This window comes from Panthera pardus, unplaced genomic scaffold (genome assembly GCF_024362965.1).
Source record: "Panthera pardus isolate Hobbes unplaced genomic scaffold, ASM2436296v1 HiC_scaffold_20, whole genome shotgun sequence".
In the NCBI taxonomy this organism is placed as follows: domain Eukaryota; kingdom Metazoa; phylum Chordata; class Mammalia; order Carnivora; family Felidae; genus Panthera; species Panthera pardus.
In genome coordinates, this window is record NW_026526766.1 from 85,437,332 (window position 1) to 85,457,558 (window position 20,227).

The following is a 20,227-nucleotide window of genomic DNA, read 5'->3' on the forward strand; positions in this document are numbered from 1 at the left end:
GCCTCCCCACTCCCCTCTCCTAGGTCCTCTCAAGGTAAAATTCAGTCAGTTCCATGGCATTTATTTCTACGCTTGAGACTAAGAATTCTTCACATATGGGTTATTGGGTATGAAGGGAATCAGAATAGGCCACCCCAGAATATGCTACTTTGGCATAAAGATTATTTTGAGCTAAAGGCAATGGAGGAAAACCACACACGGGAAGAACTTTTTGCCCTCCCCCTCTCTGCTTAAAGGCAGGACATCAGTTTCCCTTTGTAAAGGTGCCCTCTCCCATCTCCCGTACCCAGAGGAAGAGAATAGCCCTTCTCACCAGAGACAGAGAAGGCCCTAAGATGTGTCTGCCTAAATGAGCCTTACTCAGCCTTACTTGGATCTACTGTTAGTTTTGCCCGTGTATTTATCTTACCATGATTTACCACTCCTAGACGCCTCAGACCCTCCTTTTGTCTAGTCACTTCTCCACACTTTATTGCCCTTTGTTAAAAGGGTATATACAAGCCCCTGAGTCTAACTGCTTCTTTGGGCTTTCTCGTCTGTGGGGACCTTGTGCACATAAAATTAAAAAGCAAGTGTGTATGCCTTGTCTTTTGTTAATCTATCCTTTTGTTTGTTTAATTCGTAGGCTTCCATCACAGAACTTAAGGGGGTAGAGGGAAAATTTTTCCCTCCCAACAGCTATGTTCCTAAAGTGTGAACATTTTGGATTATAACAAACCGTAGCTACTACGAAGAGATTTTTTTTTTCTTTGTGTTGTTCTCCAGGCACACACACGTCTTCCTAGTGAGAGGCGTGGAGTACAACCTCTGGTTATTCAAATAGTTACTGCGCTCAAAGCAGACTTCACGTTAAGCACTTCTTCGTGTGTATTTTGTCATAAATCCAACAGCCCTGTGAGGAAGGTACTATGGTTATCAGTATTTGTTGAATTAATTCATTCATCAAGCCCCATTTCACAGTTTGTAGAACTGAGGGCTCATGAAGGAGGAATCAAGCAGTGAACTAATGGTGGGCTAGACAGAGCTAAGTAAGTATCAGGCAATGCTTATGCACATGGAATTTCTCTACGTATATGGTGGTTTTTTTTTGAGTTTATTCATTTTTGAATAAGTGAGTGGGGGAGGGGCAGAGAAAGAGGAGAGAGAGAATCTCAAGCAGGCTGTGTGCCGTGAGCACAGAGCCCAAGGCAGGACTTGAACCCACGAAACCATGAGATCGTGACCTGAGCCAAAACCAAAAGTTGGACGCTTAACTGACTGAGCCACCCAAGTGCCCCCACGTAGATACGTATTTAAGCTTAAGGACAAGGTTCTGTATTTCCTCTGTCTGACATTTTTAAAGAACTTTTTGTGCTATAATTTAACGTGCAGTAAACGGCAAGGATCCTAAGTGTACAGTGGGATGAGTCGGGCACTTGCATCTTGTCCACTTTTTAATGTCACAGTGCCCGTCACTTGCACCTGCTTATTGAAAGACACCAAGCATCGGGTGTAGGAAACGTGAACTTCATGAACCGACGACTAGCGAACGAGGTCACGGTTCTTATATCGTGATGGCTCCCATCGTGTTTGCTTTGTTCGCTCATATTACTGGCATCGTATTCATCTCTGAAATGAATTTGCTGATATTAACCTGAGGCAACATGTACAATATTTTCATCTCTGACTCAAAACAAATTTCCTGAGTCTGCTGTCTAATGGAGCTCACTTCCAGCAGCAGCCGATAGCGAGACTGAGAACACACGGGGGTGCTCTCCTGGCCCCACCCTGGAAAAGTCATGAAGCAGCCTGTGTGCTCTCCCTACCCAGTCTCGCTTACCCGACCCTCCTGTGTTACTCCTGGACCCTTGTAAAGAAGAAAAGCCCTAGGGGACATGAGGCCCTCCTCAGATATTTGACAGGCCTGCCTATAGAAGTGATCTTGGTTGTTTTTTTTTTTTTTTTCCAAATTTTTCTTAACGTTTTTATTTATTTCTGAGAGACCGAGAGGCAGAGTGCAAGCAGGGGAGGGGCAGAGAGAGAGAGAGAAGGAGACGCAGAATCCAAAACAGGCTTCAGGCTCTGAGCTGTCAGCACAGAGCCTGAGAGCAGGGCTCAAACTCACCAGCCATGAGATCGTGACTTCAGCTGAAGTCAGACACTTAACCAACTGAGCCACCCAGGTGCCCCATCTTAACTTATTTTATATGGCCTCAAAGGGTGAACTGGCTTGTTTCATTCCTTCCCCCCTCCCTCCCTCTCATTCTCTTTTTCTCTCTTTCTCCCTCCCCTTCCCGTTCCCCTTCCCCTTCCCATCCCCCTTCCCATCATTCAGTACAACCCCAGTAAGAGCTGACTCTGTGCCAAGTATTATGTTAGGTGCTAAGGATTTTACATTGAGCAAAACCAAGGAAGATCCTGCCAGTGTAAGATTTATAGTCTAGTGGGAGAGGCAGACGTTAATCCAATCCCTTCTTTGGAATTTCTAGACTGGGAGCAGGGAATGAGTCGGGAAGAAAAAGGAGTTTAGAGAGGGCATTCCAGGTCTGAAGATAAGAAGCTAAGAAACTGCTCATGAGCTGAAGGAAAAGGAAGAAAGGTAGAGCGTTTGAAGTGCTGAGTTGGGGCGCGGGCAGGTCCCACAGTGGCCGGGGGTGCGGGGCGGGTAAGTAATGGTAAAGAAATTAAGGAAAAAATGAAAGGGTGAAGATGTAGGACCAGCTAGTGGAAATTCAGATGTGATGGACTTCAGTGCACTCCAGGAGAAAACGGTTTAAGTAGCCAGAATGGAGGGCCTTGGGGCATGCTGTGTTTGTGATCACTAACGGTGTGTAAGTAGTATCTGGTAGAGAATACACAATCACAAATGACAGGTTGGACCCCAGATGGTCCTTACGTGTCTGGAGCTGGAAGTCTGTGGAAGTCTCTTCTATCCTAAGATTGTATGATGAAGACACAGGGAGACTGGCTAGGCCACTGTAGGCATCTCAGTTGCAGACAACGGGGACCCGTCAGACAGAGGGACTGGGAGGGAGGTGGTCACTGGTGACGTTTGAGGACTGACTGTAGATCTTGGGAGAGAGAAGTCAATGGTGCTTCGCTCCATAGGTTAGAGACTGTGAAAATAATCAAGCACTGGCGGAAGTGAGAAAGCACCTTCTTGGATCAGTTTTGCCAAACCCACACTAAACTGCTGGCACTTCTGGGAGAAGTAGGAAAGGTAAACGAGTGCACATGAAGCCTGGAGGTATAAATTTGGGGCTTGTCGGTAGTACTGATATCATTGGAATGCAAAGCACAGTCTCTGCAGAAAAAAAGAGAGAGAGAAAGACTGAGCTGGTGAAAGAGACAGAGATTAGATGGTTCCATGGGGTTCTGTAGAGGAGACGCCTTCCGTTGGCATCCAGGATAGAAAATAGGTCTGCCGGCATTTCTCAGAGTCACCTTTGGAATTTATTTTGGTTAAAAAGACAGGTGCTTAGATCCCACTCCTGAAGATTCTGATCCAGGAGGTTTGGGGTGGGGACTGGGCATGTATATATGAGAGAGACAGAGAGAGAGGGACAGAGAGAGAATCCCAAGCAGACTCCTCTACATTGTCAGCACAGAGCTCGATTGTGGGGCTCAAACCTACAAACTGTGACATCATGACCTGAGCCAAAATCAAGAGTCCGGAGCTTAACCAATTGAGCCACCCAGGCACCCGGACCATAAAGACTATAAAGACCATATAGACCATAAAGACTATCTTTATGATGTGTGGTGGTGAAGGATTTCATAAGTCAGAAAAACAAAGACCAGAAAGGAAAAGATTGAACATGTTTACACTAGAATTTTTGTATTTATTTTTTTAATGTTTGTTTCTTTTTGAGAGAGAGAGAGAGAGACACACACACACACACACACACACACACACACACAGAGTATGAGTGGGGGAGGGGCAGAGAGAGAGGGTGACCCAGAATCCGAAGCAGGCTCCAGGCCCCAAGCTGTCAGCACAGAGCTCGATGTGGGGCGTAGCCTTACGAACCGCGAGATCATGACCTGAGCCAAAGTCAGACACTTAACAGACTGAGCCACCAAGGTGCCCCTGTTTTTTTATTTTTGAGAGAGGGAGTGTGTGCAAGCAGGGAAGGGGAGGGACAGAAGTTCCAAAGCAGGCTCTGTGCTGACAGCAGAGAGCCCGATGTGGGGCTTGAACTCACAAATCAGATCACAGCCTAAGCCAAAGGGGGATGCTGCTTAACTGACTGAGCCACCCAGGCGCCCCATAGCATTTTTAAATTTCTGCATGGTAAAAGATACCAGGAGAAAATTTTTGAAAGAAAAACCACTGTTTTAAAGAAGACATCTGTGCCTTTTTTAACCGAAGAGGGTTGGTATTCAGAGTATACAAATAATTCTTAGAAATCAATTAGGAAAAGACCAACAACCTACAGAAGGGGAGTGGGCAGAGGATCAGGAATATTGTACATCCTAGAAAAGGTAGCCCATAGAGCTAATAAGCAGAGGAAAGGATGTCCAGGCTCGTGTTATCAGGGGAGTGAAAAGTGAAACCACATCTCAGTGAGACCCTATTTCATGTCCTTCAGACTGGCCCAAACCCACCAAGTGTTAGCGAGGATGCAGAGCGCCCACAACACACATGCTACAGTTGGGGAAGGAAATCGCTACTCTCGCTTTGGAAAGCAAGTTTGCAAAATGTAGAAAAAATAAACAGGCTCTTATGACCCAGCAGTTCCCCCTCCTGGGTATGTGATCTAGGGACATGATTATCGTCTTGAAGGAGAGCTGTGAAAGGATGTTCATCACAGTGTTGCTTAGAGACTGGAAACAACTGAAATGTCCAAGAGTAGGAGAATGGAAGAACAACGGGACATTAATGCAGAAGGATGCTGTACAGCCGTGTGTGTGAATGAATTAGAGCTACGGGTATCCACATGTCTAAATCTTGACATCAGATTGTTCAACCAGAGACATTAGTTGTGGAAAGACATACCATAGTGCGGTATTTATTTGTGTAAAATTTTAAAACATGCGAAATAATATTGCATATTGTTTATGAGTAAGTACATAGGTAGTACTAATATAAAAATATGAGCCAGAAGTATATATCAAATTATTTAGTGATTGTTTCAGGGGAAGGAGAGAGGGCAGTAGGATCAAAGAGAGGTACCCCGGCATTTCAAGTCTATCTGTAATGTTCATTATGTTATCTATTTTTCTGTGTCTTGAAGTATGTCATCATAAAACAAATTAGGGAAAAAGTTTGAGAATCAAGATGTAGAATTGGTGCTTCCCAAATTTCAGTGTGTATCTGAAACCTCAGGAGATTTTGTTAAGAGGAGATTCTGTTTCATTAGGCCTAGGGTAGGGCCCGAGAGTCTGCATATCTAACCGGCTCAGGCCCAGGGGCCAGTGGCGCTCTTCTGAGTCGCCAGCGTCAGAATGACCTGGGTCTTCCCTAGGATTCTTGCCACATAGGGGACTGTTCAGAAGCGCCCACCCTGGATAGCATGCGTCCCTTCGGGGCCTGGGCGCAGCCAGAGGCAGATCTTGTGCACGTCAGTGGAAAAACTCTGAGGACCTGCCGAGACAGACCTTGGAAGGATTTCCCCAAAGAAGTAAAACCTGCAAGTGATCAAGGGAGGTATGCAGCAACATATGTTGTCTGTCGATTTTTTTTTTCCTTGAAGAAGTTCCTGTTTAACACTTTGTGGTCATACCTGTAGAGGTCTCCTGTGGACAAATTATACTGTCAGCTGGAAAGCCCTCCAGTCATGACCTTATAGGAGAGGAGAACCCAGGTCACTGAAGAGTGGGGAAGGGAGCGAGCATATGCCCAGACATTACACTTACTGGGATCATTTGGTAGGTGGTGGTTCCCAGCTTTCCGGATGGCCGGTCTGGTGCCGAGGAAAGCACAACAGACCTCCCAGGCTTCTGCTGTGGGGCACCCGCACCTGAAGTTTGCATATGCTACTCACGAAGGCATAACAAGAGGCTGTTTTACAATTTACTATATTTGCTAGACCCAGATGTGCTTTTCTTGCACAATATTTTTGTTCCTGTGAAACGCCGTGTACTTGAACATTTCCTGCTGAACGGTAAGTGCTGTGAGGGCAGGGTCCACACGTCTCAGGTTTAGCACCTGGCTTGCCACCTGGGATCTCATAGGTGCGCCGTAACTATTTATTGAATAAGTGAAAGAATTTGGGCTCAGATACAGTTTTTTTTTTTAATATCTTAAAAGTATTTATTTTTGAGAGAGAGAGAGCAAGCGAGCAGGGGAGGGGCCGAGAGAGAGAGAGACATAGACTCCGAAGCAGGCTCCAGACTCCGAGCTGTCAGCACAGAGCCCGATGAGGGGCTCGAAGCCACAAACCGTGAGATCATGACCTGAGCCGAAGTCGGACGCTTAACCGACTGAGCCACCCAGGCGCCCCTCAGATAGTTTTTTTAAATGAAACTTTTTATTTTTGAGAGAATCATAGATTCATATAAAGTTGTAAGAAATAACACAGAGAGGGACACCTGGCTGGCTTAGTCGGTAGAGCTCATGACTTGATCTCGGGATCATGAGTTCAAGCCCCATGCAGCGGCTTAAGGAGAAAAAAAAAAAAGAACAGAGAGAGATCCCATGTGCCCTTTACCCAGTTCCCCTCAAGGTAGCATCTTATGTCACTATCATACAGTGTATCACAACCACAAAGTTGTCATGGATACAGTCTGCTGGTCCTAGATTTCCTGTTTTACGTGCAGTTCTGTGGTATGGCTGGGTCTGGTTACCCACCACCACAGGCAAGGTACAAAAAGGCTCCATCACCGCAGGGTGCCTCATGTAGCCCTTTATAACCATGCCCACCTCCCTAACCTTGTCATTTCGAGAATGTTATATAAACGGAACCACACACAATGTAACCTCTTAGGATTGGCTTTTTTCTACACACCATAATCCCCTGGAGATTGGTGCAAGTTGTTGCATTTTCCAGTAGTTTGTTCCTTTAATTACTGAGCAATACTCCGTGGGATGGATATACCGTAGTTTGTTTAACCATTTGCCCTTTCAAGGACTTCTAGGATTTTCCCAGCTTGGGGCTTTTCCGCAGAAAGCTGCTAGGAAACATTTGTGTACAGATTTTTGTGCCTATCCACTTTCATTTCTCCAGGATAAATGCCCAAGGGTGCAATTACTGGGTCATATGGGTGAACTGCACGTTTAATTTTATAAGTCACTGCCAAACTGTTTCCCAAAGAGGCTCAGCTTACCATGTGACATTCCCACCGCAGTGTGTGAGAGGTCCGGCTGCTCCTGTCCTCACCAGTATTCGGTGTGGTTGCTGTTTTTTTTTTTATTTAGAAAATTTTAGAGGCGGTGGTAGAGATCGTTACTAAGAGAAACCTTGCAGAGAATTGTAAGACTTCATTAATAGTAGAGAACCAGATGAATTCTGGGGACATATGTCTTTGTTGGAAACTTAGTGAGTACGTAAATATTCTAGGAGGAATGCATTCCAGAATGTTGGAGAAAAGAGGATTTGAATGAGAAAGGTGATGAGTAACAGTGAAAGTAACATCAGATGCACCGAAAGAGATGTTTCAGAATAGCTAATTCGTGGGTGGGGGAAAGGGGAATGAGAAGGAAGCAGGGACCCACCTGAGCTTAAGCAGAGCAAAGGTGAGCAGACATTATCAATCGTTTATTCATGATTCATTTATTCAACAAATATGTACTGAGCAGCCTGCTATGAGCCAGGTACTCTGTAAGACGCACAGGGCCTGGTGGTGGTGACCAAGATAGATAAGGTCTGTGGGGTTTAGAATAACGAACATTTATTTAGTGGCTACTATGTCAGGTGTTGTGCTTTTAATCCCCCCGTGGAGGCAGATGTTATTTTAAGCCCATGTCATAGATGAGGAAAGAGGTTCAGGGAGGGTAAGTAACTTGCCTGAGGTCACAGAGCCAGTGTGCCAAAGAGATCCAAATCCGGGCACGCGTGTCTGACCACCTTATGGCTGGTGGAATTTGCTAAGGGTGTGGTAAACTTAAGATCCTGGTCCACAGAGCACATGGTACCTGCAACCCCAGCAACACGGTAGGGGAACAAGGTGCTGTCTGAAGCAAGAATCAAGGGGCTCTGATTTCCAGGGCTCCTTTCACTCGACAGATCTTCCTGCTTAATTCCTTCTTCCTGGTATCTTAAGTGTCTTCAAACGAGGACAGAATTCTTCCATTTCACCCCTGGAAATTAATGTATAATTGCATCTCTGCTTTTTCGGTGTCGCTTATCTTCAAGAGAGACAACTGGTCCCTTATGTGCAATAAGCTGTTCTAGTTCCTGGTGTTTAGAAGCTCAGGCTCCCTCCACGCCTCAGTCTGTAGTCTGGCACATTTTTTAGCCTCTCTGTTCCTCAAATAGGGGAATCTCTTCCATCTGTCTATTACTCTCTGCTTATCAAGGGGGCTGAGGCATTGTCCTGGAGCTCCTGACATTGAACTCTGCCATCAGTAGGCTTCTGAAAAACTGCCTGTTGCCTTTCACAAATTCTCTCTGCTGATCCAGGAAGAGTCCCCGTGCTGGCTTTAACTATTCCAGCAGGGCTAGAAATGACTGAGGCCTGGACTGGTGGGGTTCTGGCCTGTCGTTAAGGTGAGTCACTAAGCTCCAGGTCAGTCGAGTAAGAACCTGTATCATTGAGTGTCCGCTTCTTTTCTTTCCTTATTTAGTTTGACTCTTTGGAGGGGGTTGTCCTGCCTTCCGAGAACCTGACTTATATAATGGTAATTTTTCTAGCCTCTTTGTGGGGCTGGAAATCTGTGCTCCCGTCCCTGGCCTTATTTAGAGACGTGACATGAAGGTCCTCAGCTCTGTACACGCTTGCAAAGCATGATCCGGCATCCTCACATATTAGTTTTGCTAAAACAGTTTATTTAGAGCCCAGACCACACTGCATGTGAAGAACTTGAACTCTCTGGTTCTTTTTTGCACCTGCCTTGTGCTGGTGACATGTTCTTGGGTCCTAAGTATTTTCTAGGTGAGGTCGCACTGCTAGGGCAACCCTTTTAGGGAGGAGATGTCATGCTGAGCTGTGATGCTATACTTAGCCTTGCCCTGGGAGGCCTACTGCTTGGCCCCAAGCCTCCTCTTCTGCTGCAAGGTTGGCGGGGGAGGGGTCTTATTTAAAACTCTGGAAAAAGCGCGTAATCATTTATGGCAAATGTCCCTTCCCAGGGCTCTAACAACCTAAGAATTGATACTCCTAATAAGAGCAGTAATAATAGCTAACACTGGGGCGCCTGGGTGGCTCAGTCGGTTGAGCATCCGACCTCGGCACAGGTCATGATCTCATGGTCTGTGAGTTCAAACCCCACATTGGGCTCTGTACTGACACCTCAGAGCCCGGAGCCTGCTTCAGATTCTGTGTCTCCCTCTCTCTGACCCACCCCCATTCATGCTCTGTCTCTCTCTGTCTCAAAAATAAATAAACATTTAAAAAAAAAAGCTAACACTAATTGAGTAGTTTTTATGTGACAGACCTTGTGCTTAAAATAAACTTTTATTCTAATTTATTCTTTCTAACCCTGTTAAGTAGGCGATACCAACAACCACATTTTATCCAGGAGGGAACTATTGCCCAGAGAGGTTAAGGACTTATATCTGTGACTGAAGCACCTGCCCCTAAGGACCGTATCACCCGTATGTCCTCCCATTAGTAGAAAACAAACAAGGCCTTGTCCTTCCTTATAAAAGTGCTGCAGAATGGTTAACGGGTTTCCCAGGGATTCCAGAGTCGTCTGGAAGAGCAGTATTTTTCAAAACACTGTCTGTGGACCACCTGTATCAGAATTCTCCCGGCCGGCTGCTTGTTAGAGTCGCAGACGAGCTGAATCACAGCCTCTGGGAATAGGGCCAGGGAACCTGCATTTTTAGAAAGCTTCCCCCAGGGATTCTGGTGGACTTGAGTATTTCCATTGGCTTATTAATCACAGTTTATGGGTAGGCCTGAAACCAACAAAAAGGATCTGTGAGGCTGCATGGCAGTGGCCGGGCAAACTTTCTCTGTAAAAAGGCCAGGTAGTAAATAGCTTGAGCTTTGTGGCCCATGCAGTCTCTGTTGCAGCTATTCAATTCGGCCTTTGTGATGCCAAAGCCGTTGCAGACTACCTGTATCCAGAGGGCGCGGCTGTGTGCGAATAAAACTTTGTTCGCAGTAACGGGCAGTTGGGGGGCCACTGTTTGCTCACCCCGGAGAGTCGTCCTGGCCCACCAGCCCTCTGACAACCCCTTTTTGTGGGAGTTACCCTTCCCCTGTCTGTTACCTGTGGAGAGCTTTATCTGTTAAGGTAAAATCACCTGTTGTAATAAACGCTGAGTCTTAGTGCCATAAAATAAGAAAAGTTATTTTTCACTCACATCATGTGGGATCTTCTCTGTGGTCACCAAGCCTCCTTCCATGTTGTGGCTTCACCCCCCGCTTGGTCTTCATTGCCCTCTCCATTCAACCAGTGGATGAGGAAAGAGAGCAAGGACTATTTGTGGAAGAGGTACCCATCATTTCTACCCACACTGCACTGGCCAGAACTCTTACTGTCTGGAGTCTAAAACCCATGAATTCTCAAAGCCTGTGAAGCCTTTGGTCTCTAGACGCTCTCTGTTTGCTTCTTGTGTGTGAAATCCATCTGGCTCTTGCCCGGGTTCGTCTCTTCTTTGTAAAAAACCTTGCTAAGGTCGGCCAGTGGCAGCCATGCACAGCATCACTGCTCTGTCCAGCCACTTTCCCTAGGGCTGCAGGTCCGCCTTCTACATTACCGCGGGTGTAAGTTTCATCCCATATTTTGCCACCTTGTTACGTAGATCTCCATTTTCCCAGCCTCTGAGATCAATTTCCTTACTGGCAGCTGCCTGCCTACCAGGCCGGTGCCACAGATAGTAGGTTGTTGCTATGGGAGCACCCCACTTGCAAGATACCTACTTCCATATGACTTTGGGTGACACCGCAGCTTTAACGGGTAAACCTAAATTCTAAGGGACGGACACACTCAGTGTTTAGTTCTTGCTCACATCATATTCTAATACGGAGGCTCTTGGAGGTGTGGCCTTCTGCTTCGTCTTTCAGAGACCCAGGTGTTTTTGGGTCTCTGCCCTCCTGGGGGTCCTTGCAGCCCTCCCCACCCTGCTGGCCAAGGGGAAGGAAAGTAAGACGTCCCATGGGATGTGCCTGGAAGTGGTGCCCATATCCTCTTTGCCAGAGCCCAGTCATGCAGTCACACTGCAAGAGGGGCTTGGGACACGTAGTCTAGTGACAAGCCCAAGAGGAAAACAGATTAAGGTTTGGCGTGCACATAGCAGTGTCTGCTTCCTGGGCCAGAGCTGTCTGGACGGATGGAACAATGACCATTGGCTTATGAGAGAGAATGTCAGCCTTCGTGCCCACGAGGGGTGCTCTCGGGCATTAGCTAGTTAGATCCAAACGGTGTGCGAAGATCTCCACTAATACAACAAACGTGTCCCTCATGTCCACTCTGTGCCGAGCAGTAGGCCAGGCGTGGGGACCTGCAGGAGAACAAAGTTCCTCTTGGAGCTCCGGGTGACCTCTTCAATCACATCTCCTGTGCTGGGTCCAAAGGGGCCAGAGAGCCTGGGGACGGCATAGGGGAGCCAGGAGGGTTTCATAACGAGGCGGTTTGAGTGCCTCCTGAGGCCGCAGAAGTGCACCCCATATAGTTCAGCCTGGCTCCCACCATCAGCAGGCACTGTCTCTGCAGTGTATTGGGGGAGATGTAATTAGAGGGGGAAAAGGACAACCGATAGCAGATGTTCTGTTTATCTCTCTCCTGGTTGTTTTCATAGGACACTGCTTTCCCACTATGAAGCTTCTGAGGATATGATTGCCCCAGGACACAGACCCGTCATCTTTGTCGAGTTACTTTCTGGCTGTTGGCAAAGTTAGGGAGCTGACACTGTGTCTTAGAACACCTTCGGTGGTGCTGAGAGCAGCCTGGGGAGGGGCCCAGAGCCCAGCATGTTTGTTCTTTTCATGATATTGGCCATTCGTGTTAGAAACTGCTGCTATTGATGGTGGGCTGGTGGCCCCACTAAAACTGAAGAGGTGGGCCGAGCCAGGCAGACAGAGCTTTCGGTCATCAGCCACTGGGCGTCCACTCTCTGCCTGATCTCCGGCTGGTGCTTAGACACTCCTGTCACTGGAGCCTCCTCTCTCGGTTATGCAGGGCCACCAGGGAAGGATCCTGAAACTGTTATGTAGGGCAATGGCAGATTCTCCAGGAGGGTTTTGAAAATGGACATAGAGGACATATTTCATACAGACCAGAAGTTTTAAATCTCTTTCAGGGATTTGGGGGTGGGGGGTTGGGGGGGGGGACAGAAAATCCTGTCACTGAAAGCAGGACGGTTGCCTGGGTAATATCTAGGACACTCTTCCAAGCTGCAGTCATTAATTTGTTGCACATTTTCTGCTAAGGAAGTGGAAACTACAAAAGGTTAAATTTCTCATATAAGATTAATTCAGCCATCTCTGTGAAATGGTGGAAGCAGAATACCATTAGACCCTCTAATCTCATTTCTCTCATGCTGTCTTGCTTGGAGCCTATCAAATAGTGTCCTGGCAAAGAGTCAGGTCCGTGGATGCTAAACAGCAGAGTCAGTCTCTTCCTGAGCGTGCCAAGGAGGCTGTAATGTAGAAAATGTAGCTACCTTTTAAGGAAGGATGAAAAGGTACAAGATTCACCTTTCTCTGCATGTTAGAGCCCAAACATTTTTGGATATATCAAACATGGAGCTCCCGTGCAGTTCTGTTTTCTACGTTTCAGTAGGAGTTATTTGCATGACCTCTGAGGACAAGACTTGTTAAAGCTGCTTGCATTTGTGAATCTCCGGTGGTTTCAGGAGCACTGCCTGGGGTCCTAAATATACTACCTCGTGGATAAGATATGTATCTTTTGAGTGTGTAACTATACATTCAAGATGTAAATGCAGTAAGAGTTTCACCCGTGTCTTAATTGCTCTTCTCCACAATGCATGTGATTTTTCTTATCTGATTTAAGCCTCCTGGGGGTGGGGGGTGGGAGAGGCATTAGCTACCGTTATATAAAAACTAAATATCCTTGAAGTTAGGTTTTTAGATTTTTCTGTCAGGGCTGCTCTCTTTTTTTCACATTGTCATATTGTCATAAATTAAAGCGGGGCGGGGGGGGGGGGGGTGTTGGGGAGGGGCCTACCAGGATTTTGAAGTTTTTCCCTCCTGTTTCAAGTTTCATTTCTGCCATATAGCATCAAATAATGCTGGTTATTTTTATGTTGAACATGTGGGACAAAGAGGCTCTCTTAAACGAAAGATAATTGCAAGCTTTGTCCCTGGCCTCAAGTTTACTGCAGGGTTTCTCATCCCCTTTGGTTATACAGAAATGAAATTATAAACCACCGGTCGCCTTGGAAATTTCAATCGATTCCAAATGACTAAATATTTAATTCAATCATTGCCTATACTTGCAGGGATGACTCGGGTGTTTTTCTTTTTACTGAGGGCTCCAGGAAGCTGGGCACTGCAATGGCTGCTGAGGACTGTGTCTGTGGCGAGGAGGCTCCCCTGCAGTGAGGAGCTGGGGCGAGCCTGTTCCATAGCAGCCCTTTTTGCAAATGGTAGTGGATTTTTGCAGAAGGTTTGTGGCCAGATCGCTATGTATAATACTGATGAAGCATTTTTGTTCCAGCTCTGTCTCGGAAGACCTAGGCTGTAGACGTGGGGATTTCAGTAGGAAACATTATGGATCTGTGGAGCTGGTAAGTTTACACTGTCTGTTCAGTGGTAGTACATTGATTTAGATTTAGAGCATCGCCAAGCTCATCAGATCTTTTGTTGTCTATTTACTGTCAGACCATGTGGGTACAGTATAAGGCTTGGACGGGAAGAAATGACTGTTGAAAGGCCATAAAAATCCGATCATCTTTATCTACTTGTTTTTATTGTCACGTACTCTTAATCTGTGTCTCCCAGTCTGTTAAAAATATGTTGTGGCTTGGTATTTTTCTCTGGTGTATAAAATCGGGGTATGTAATTCAGTTAAATGATTAATGAATTACGAGAGGCAGCATTGGGTTTTTGTATTATCTTATTCTTAAAAGTTTACACACCTCGTTTCTGAGGTTTAAATGTTATTGAAGGACTTATTCTGATTTTCTGTACCTTTGCTTTCTGGATATATGTGATAGGAGTTAGAATATTGATGAGATTTTTTTTTCTTCCTATTAAAAGTATATTTGTTGGGCTAGATAAATGACTTTAATAGACGATAGATATGCGGAATGAAAACATACACATTTTCCTTATGAGAGACATTGGGTTTATGTTATGATTTTTGGAAAGAGTATGCTTTCATTTTAAAAGAGGAATAATGAAGGCATATTTTAGCCTCAATTTTTTAAAGACAGAATTGTGATTTTGGTCCCCCATGGAAATTTGAACAAATTTTCAGGAAAATGTGCTCGTGGAATTCTCTTGATTATTATCTAACGCTATTAAAAACATTAAATTTATTATTTCTATTTACAAAAAAAATGAGTTGCTTGGATCCATTTGTGTCGAACCCAGTTATCCTCCACTAATACATGCTGCATTCTTGCAGGGCTTAAGTAGTAGGAAAAATTATACCAGAGTTGTGTACCGGTAGCATTTTATTTGAACTCCAGCTTATCTTACAGACTTGACTGTATTATCTGGCCCAGGGCTGAGTAGTCTTGAAAATATAAACTAAGTAAAAGGTTTGGTCCTTGTTCTTAAGGAGCTTACCGTCTTGAGCTGGGCAGATAAGATACGTGAAATATCTAAAAAATGAATTTAGTCACATAAAAGACACGTTGATTGACTCAATCAGTGCATGTTCTGGGTCAGTCATCGGTGGCACCGGGCCAGCTCAGACCACCGCCTCTCCCGAAGGAGCGCGTGTGTCACTGTAATTCGGGGCGGGAACTGGTAAATAAATACCGGGAGAGGGATACAGATAGGGCACGGTGGGGGTTAAGAGAAGGGAGGGTGTGACCCTTCCTGGCCAGGGATCTTACGGAAGCAGCCTGGAAGGCCTCACACGGGCTGTCTGACGCGGGTTGGTGGTGAAAGAAGATCGACAGTAGATGTTGGCCAGCAATGTGATTCTTGGTGGTGCTGTATTCCAAGGGCAGTGAGCAAGTGGCCCTGCCTAGCAGACAGTGTGAGGCAGCAGAGCCGAGTGGTACAGAGCCGGCAGACTTTGAAATCGGGCCGGCTCCGCATACCGGCTCCACCACCCACCATTGTCTGGGAGCTTCTCTGAACCCCCGTGGTGCCAAAGAACACATGCTCTGAAGTCGTGCCTGTTTCATCATTTCCTAGCTGTATGATCTTGGACTTCTTGTGGCCCCCGCTTTCTCATCTGTGGGGATATCATATTATTATATAAATGGAGATATTAATATTATCTGCCTCATAGAGTTGTCGGGAGGATTGAATGAGATGGCACGCAGAAGCACAGTTGCTGTTAGGTAGCCGTCTGTGGTGGTATAGATAAAATTTGGCAATAAACGTAGAACCGTGACTCTCACTCAGGTAAAGACTTTGAACCTGATCCAGTAAGTCATTCGGAGCTCTTATAAACAGTGAGAGTGGTGTTTGGGGAGAAAACAAAGTCATGAAAGTCGGATTATTTATTCACTTACTTATTTAAATGTTTATTTTTGAGAGAGAGCATGCGTGCTGGTGGGGGAGGGGCAGAGAGAGAGGGAGACAGAGGATCTGAAGCGTGCTCTGTGCTGACAGCACAGAGCCTGTTACGGGGCTGGAACTCATGAGCCGTGAGATCATGACCTGAGCTGAAGTCAGACACTTAACTGATCTCCCAGACCCCCCAAAGATGACCCTTTGTAGACTTGTGGGAACCACACACTGTCAGGTTGGGGAGGTGCTTGAGTGTAGGGGTTCTCAAACTTGAGCAGCCACCTGCATCACATGGAGAGTTTATCACAACGGGCTGCTGGGCCCCATCCCCAGAATTTCCAATCCAGTAGGTCTGGGGTTAACCCAGAACGTGCATTTCTAGCAAGTTCCCAGAGGATGGTGATGTTTCCAGTCCCAGGATCACGCTTGAAGAAACCCTGCCTTGGCGAGCCCTAGACTAGCCATCGTCATCCCCAGCCTGATGAGGCAGCTCACTGGCTAAAATTCTTCCTTCCATTTGTTCAGGTTTTTACTCTGGAGCCATGAGTGTGCGTGTGTGTGTGTGTGTGTGTGTAGTTGACTTTTTGAATATTATAAAGTAAATTTTAAATACATTTAAAAATTCCAATAATGGGAATTAGGTGGTTCACTTGGTTAAGCATCAGAGTTGATTTGGGCTCAGGTCATAATCTTGAGGTTTGTGAGTTCAAGCCCCATGTCGGGTTCTGCACCCACAGCACGGACCCTGCTTAAGGTTTTCTCTGCCCCTCTCTCTGCTCCTCTTTCACTTGCATGCATTCTCTCTCTCTGTCTCTCTCTCATAATAAATAAATAAGCATTAAAAAAAATCCATGTGTCATTCCTCTGCCCTGCAGCCCCTTTTTTCATCTCCTTTGGGTACCTTGCAGTCTTTAGAGCTACTCACCTCATTCCCACATAGTTGTAATCAATTATATGTATAATTATATGTATGATTTTACATTTCTCTCTTTTTTTCATTTAGCTATATTTTGTAAATGTCTTTTTTTTTTAACGTTTATTCTTTTTTTTTTTTTAAATTTTTTTTTCAACGTTTTTTATTTATTTTTGGGACAGAGAGAGAGAGACAGAGCATGAATGGGGGAGGGGCAGAGAGAGAGAGGGAGACACAGAATCGGATACAGGCTCCAGGCTCCGAGCCATCAGCCCAGAGCCTGACGCGGGGCTCGAACTCACGGACCGCGAGATCGTGACCTGGCTGAAGTCGGACGCTTAACCGACTGCGCCACCCAGGCGCCCCCGTTTATTCATTTTTGAAAGAGACAGAGTGTGAGTGGAGGAGGGGCAGAGAAAGAGAGACACAGAATCCAAAGCAGGCTCCAGGCTCTGAGCTGTCACCACAGAGCCTTGATGTGGGGCTCGAACCCACAAACTCTGAGATCATGACCCTAGCCGAAGTCGCATGCTCAACCAGCTGAGCCACCCAGGTGCCCCTGTAGATGTCTTCTTGTTATATAGTCTCCCAGTTACCATTTTAATCATGTGGTAGCCCAACATTGCCATAGATTCTCTGGGTGCCAGTTCCCCTCCTTTTGTGCAATTAAGGTTGTGTCGACTCTTCCCTTGTTAGAAATGACAGGCACTGGTGGTTGGCATGGTTGAGACGAGTGAAATGAGCCAAGTTCCATTTTTGCCCTTTCAGGATCTCTTGAAATTCTGACTCCAGTGTTTTAAGGAAGGAGACGTTTGCTGTCCTCTGACCAACAGGTGTGATGAAATTAGTAACTGTTTTGTGGATTCTCTGGTCATGAGAAAATAAGGTTAATTTTTTTTTTTTTTTTAACACACTCGGGTTGATGAATGTTGTTGGAAACTCAATAAAGCTTGGGCATCCTGAAACTCAAAGTTGGTAAAAGGGTGGCCAGCAGCCTGTAAAATTGAAATTTTTGCATAGACTTCTTTTGACCTTGACCGAATGAGGTAGAAAGAAGTCCTTGTGAAGAACCAAACTTGGCTGTTCACATCAACGGTGAGGATAGGTTTCGGGGCTCAGTTGGCTTGATTTAAATTGGGCGTACGCTTGGTGAGCGAGAACGTGGAAGCTCAGACCTTTACGAGAAGGCTCACGGAGGGCTTCTCGGTGCTCACCCGATAACCATTTAGTGGAGGCCTGTCACCCCGCAGCAGGCCCGGTGCTAAGCCCTGAGAGGAGGGAAAAGCAGTTTCTCTGCCCTCCTGGAGCTGTGTCTGGCTTTAGGAACCTCCAGTGTTTAGTGCCCAGGCTGCTGCCTCACTGGATCCCAGCTGTTCCCTGCCTTCATCAGGAATTGTTTCCTTGCAAGGAACAAAGGCCCACTCAGTCCAGCTCAAGTCTGAGGCGATTCACGGAAAGCATGTGGGTGGGTCTCACCAAAATGAAGCTCAGCCAGCACAGCTGGGCCTCATGTGACCGGGAAGCCATCAAGCAGCTATTTTCTCGGGTTCTCTCTGGTCTGTGATTTCTCCCCTGCAAATCGGTGCCGTTCTGTCTGCGGCCCAGCTCCCCTGATGGCACAGTCACCTCTCTCCCGTCTGTTTTCCCAGTGGTGATGGTTTGTTTATTTGTGTTTTTTTTTTTTTTTTTTATTGTGGTCAAATATGCACTACATAAAATTTAGCATTTTTAAGAGTACACTTCAGGGGGGCAGTGAGCATATTCACAATGTTGTGCAGCTATCATCATCACCCACTATCAGAGCATTTTTCATCATCCCTGAGAGTAACTGTACCCATTAGACAACAACGCCACGTTCCCCTCTCTTCCCAGCCCCTGTAACCTCTAGTCTACTTTCTGTCTCTATGAATTTGCCTATTCTAGGGACCTCACGTAAGTGGAGTGCTACTGTCTTTGTCCTTTGTGTCTGGTTTATTTCACTTGGCATGCTTTTTTCAAGGTCCATCCATGTTCTAGCATGTATCAGAATTTCTTCCCTTTCATGGATGAATTGTGTCCTTTATAGACACCACATTTGGTTTATCCATTTATCTAAATGAATACTTGGGTTGCTTGCACTTTTTTAGCTATGGTGAATAATGTTGCCATGAACGCTGGTGTACGAGTATTTGTTTGAGTCGCTGTTTTCAAATCTTTTGGGTCTGTTAGCTAGGAGTAGAATTACTGGATCGTGTAATAATTCTATTTTTAACTCTTAGAGAATTCCCAAGCTTGTTTCCACGGTGGCCGCGCCATTTTACGTTTCCATCAGTGATGCACGAGGGTTCCACTCTCTCCACATTCTCACCCATATTGGCTCCATTTTGTTTAATAGCCATTCCAATGGATGTAGAGGGGCACCTCCTCATTGTTGTGATTGGCCTTTCGCTCGTGATTAATGATGTTGAGCATCTTTTCATGTGCTTAATGGTCATTCGTATTTCTCCTTTGGAGAAATGGTATTGAAGTTCTTTGCCCTCTTTGCCTGTTTTTTAATGGGGTTGTTTGTTTTGCTGTTGAATTGTTTGTCTTGTACTGAGTTACAGGAGTTCCTAATATATTCTAGATACTAATTCCCTTATCAGATATATGATCTTCAAATCTTTTTCTTGTTATCTTAGCTGTTTTCTTACTCTGTTGACAATATTCTTTGATGCATAGAAGTTTTTAATTTTCATGAAGTCCAGTCCATCCATTTTTCCTTTTTAAAATGTTTGTTTGTTTATGTAATCTCTACACCCCACATGGGGCTCAAACTCATGCCCCCCGAGATCAAGAGCCATGTGTTCCTCCGACTGAGCCAGCCAGGTGCCCCTCATCTATTTTTTCTTTTCTTGCAGGTGCTTTCAATAGTATATTCAGGAAGTCACTGCCAAATCCAAATGTCATGAAGATTTCACCCTGTGTTTTCTTCTAAGAGCTTGATAGTTTTAGGTTTATGTTTTTTGTGTTTGATCCATTTTGAATTGTTGTATGTGGTATATGGTGTAAGGTAGGGGTCCAGCTTCATTTGATAGGTTTATGATCTATTTGGAGTTATTTCATGTGTGTTTGGAGTGACACAGGGGTCTGGCTTCATTATTTTGCATGTGGAGATCCATTTTTCCAGCCCCATTTATTGAAAAGACTGTCCTTTTGGGGTGCCTGGGTGGCTCAGTCAGTTGAGCATCTAACTCTTGATTTTGGCTCAGGGCTCATGGTTTGTGAGTTCGAGCCCCACATCAGGCTCCTCACTTGAGTGTGGAGCCTACTTGGAATTCTGTCTGTCTGTCTGTCTCTCTCTCTCTCTGTGCCCTCCCCCTGCTTGCACACACTTATTCACATGCTCACTCACTCTCAAAATAAATAAACTTAAAAAAAAAGAAAGACTGTCCTTTCCCCATTGAATGATCTTGGCACCCTTGTCTAAAATCCATTGACCGTATATGCAAGGGTTGATTTCTAGGCTTTCTCTTCCATCCTGTTAGTCTCTATGTCTGTCCTCACACCAGAGTGATATTTTAAAGTGTTGACAATACAGTGTCTTTTCTTTCCTAAAACCCTTGGCTGCACATTCAAGACCCTTTACGAAGCCCTACAAGAGCCTGT

The 20,227-nt window shown here is 45.6% G+C and overlaps 1 protein-coding gene across 6 annotated transcripts in view; it reads left to right on the forward strand.

Moving 5' to 3' along the window:
• GARNL3 (GTPase activating Rap/RanGAP domain like 3) overlaps nt 1-20,227 on the forward strand; it is a 149,679-nt gene that overhangs the window by 24,863 nt on the left and 104,589 nt on the right. For 3 of the 6 annotated variants that reach the window (XM_019421089.2, XM_019421088.2, XM_053908287.1), the window contains exon 3: nt 13,712-13,781. In XM_019421089.2, coding sequence (XP_019276634.2) covers nt 13,712-13,781 — 70 coding nt within the window. Of the gene's footprint in view, nt 1-12,603; nt 12,717-12,956; nt 12,977-13,711; nt 13,782-20,227 lie in introns of those variants that run through there. The other 3 variants (XM_019421092.2, XM_053908288.1, XM_019421093.2) reach the window with 2 other exon arrangements.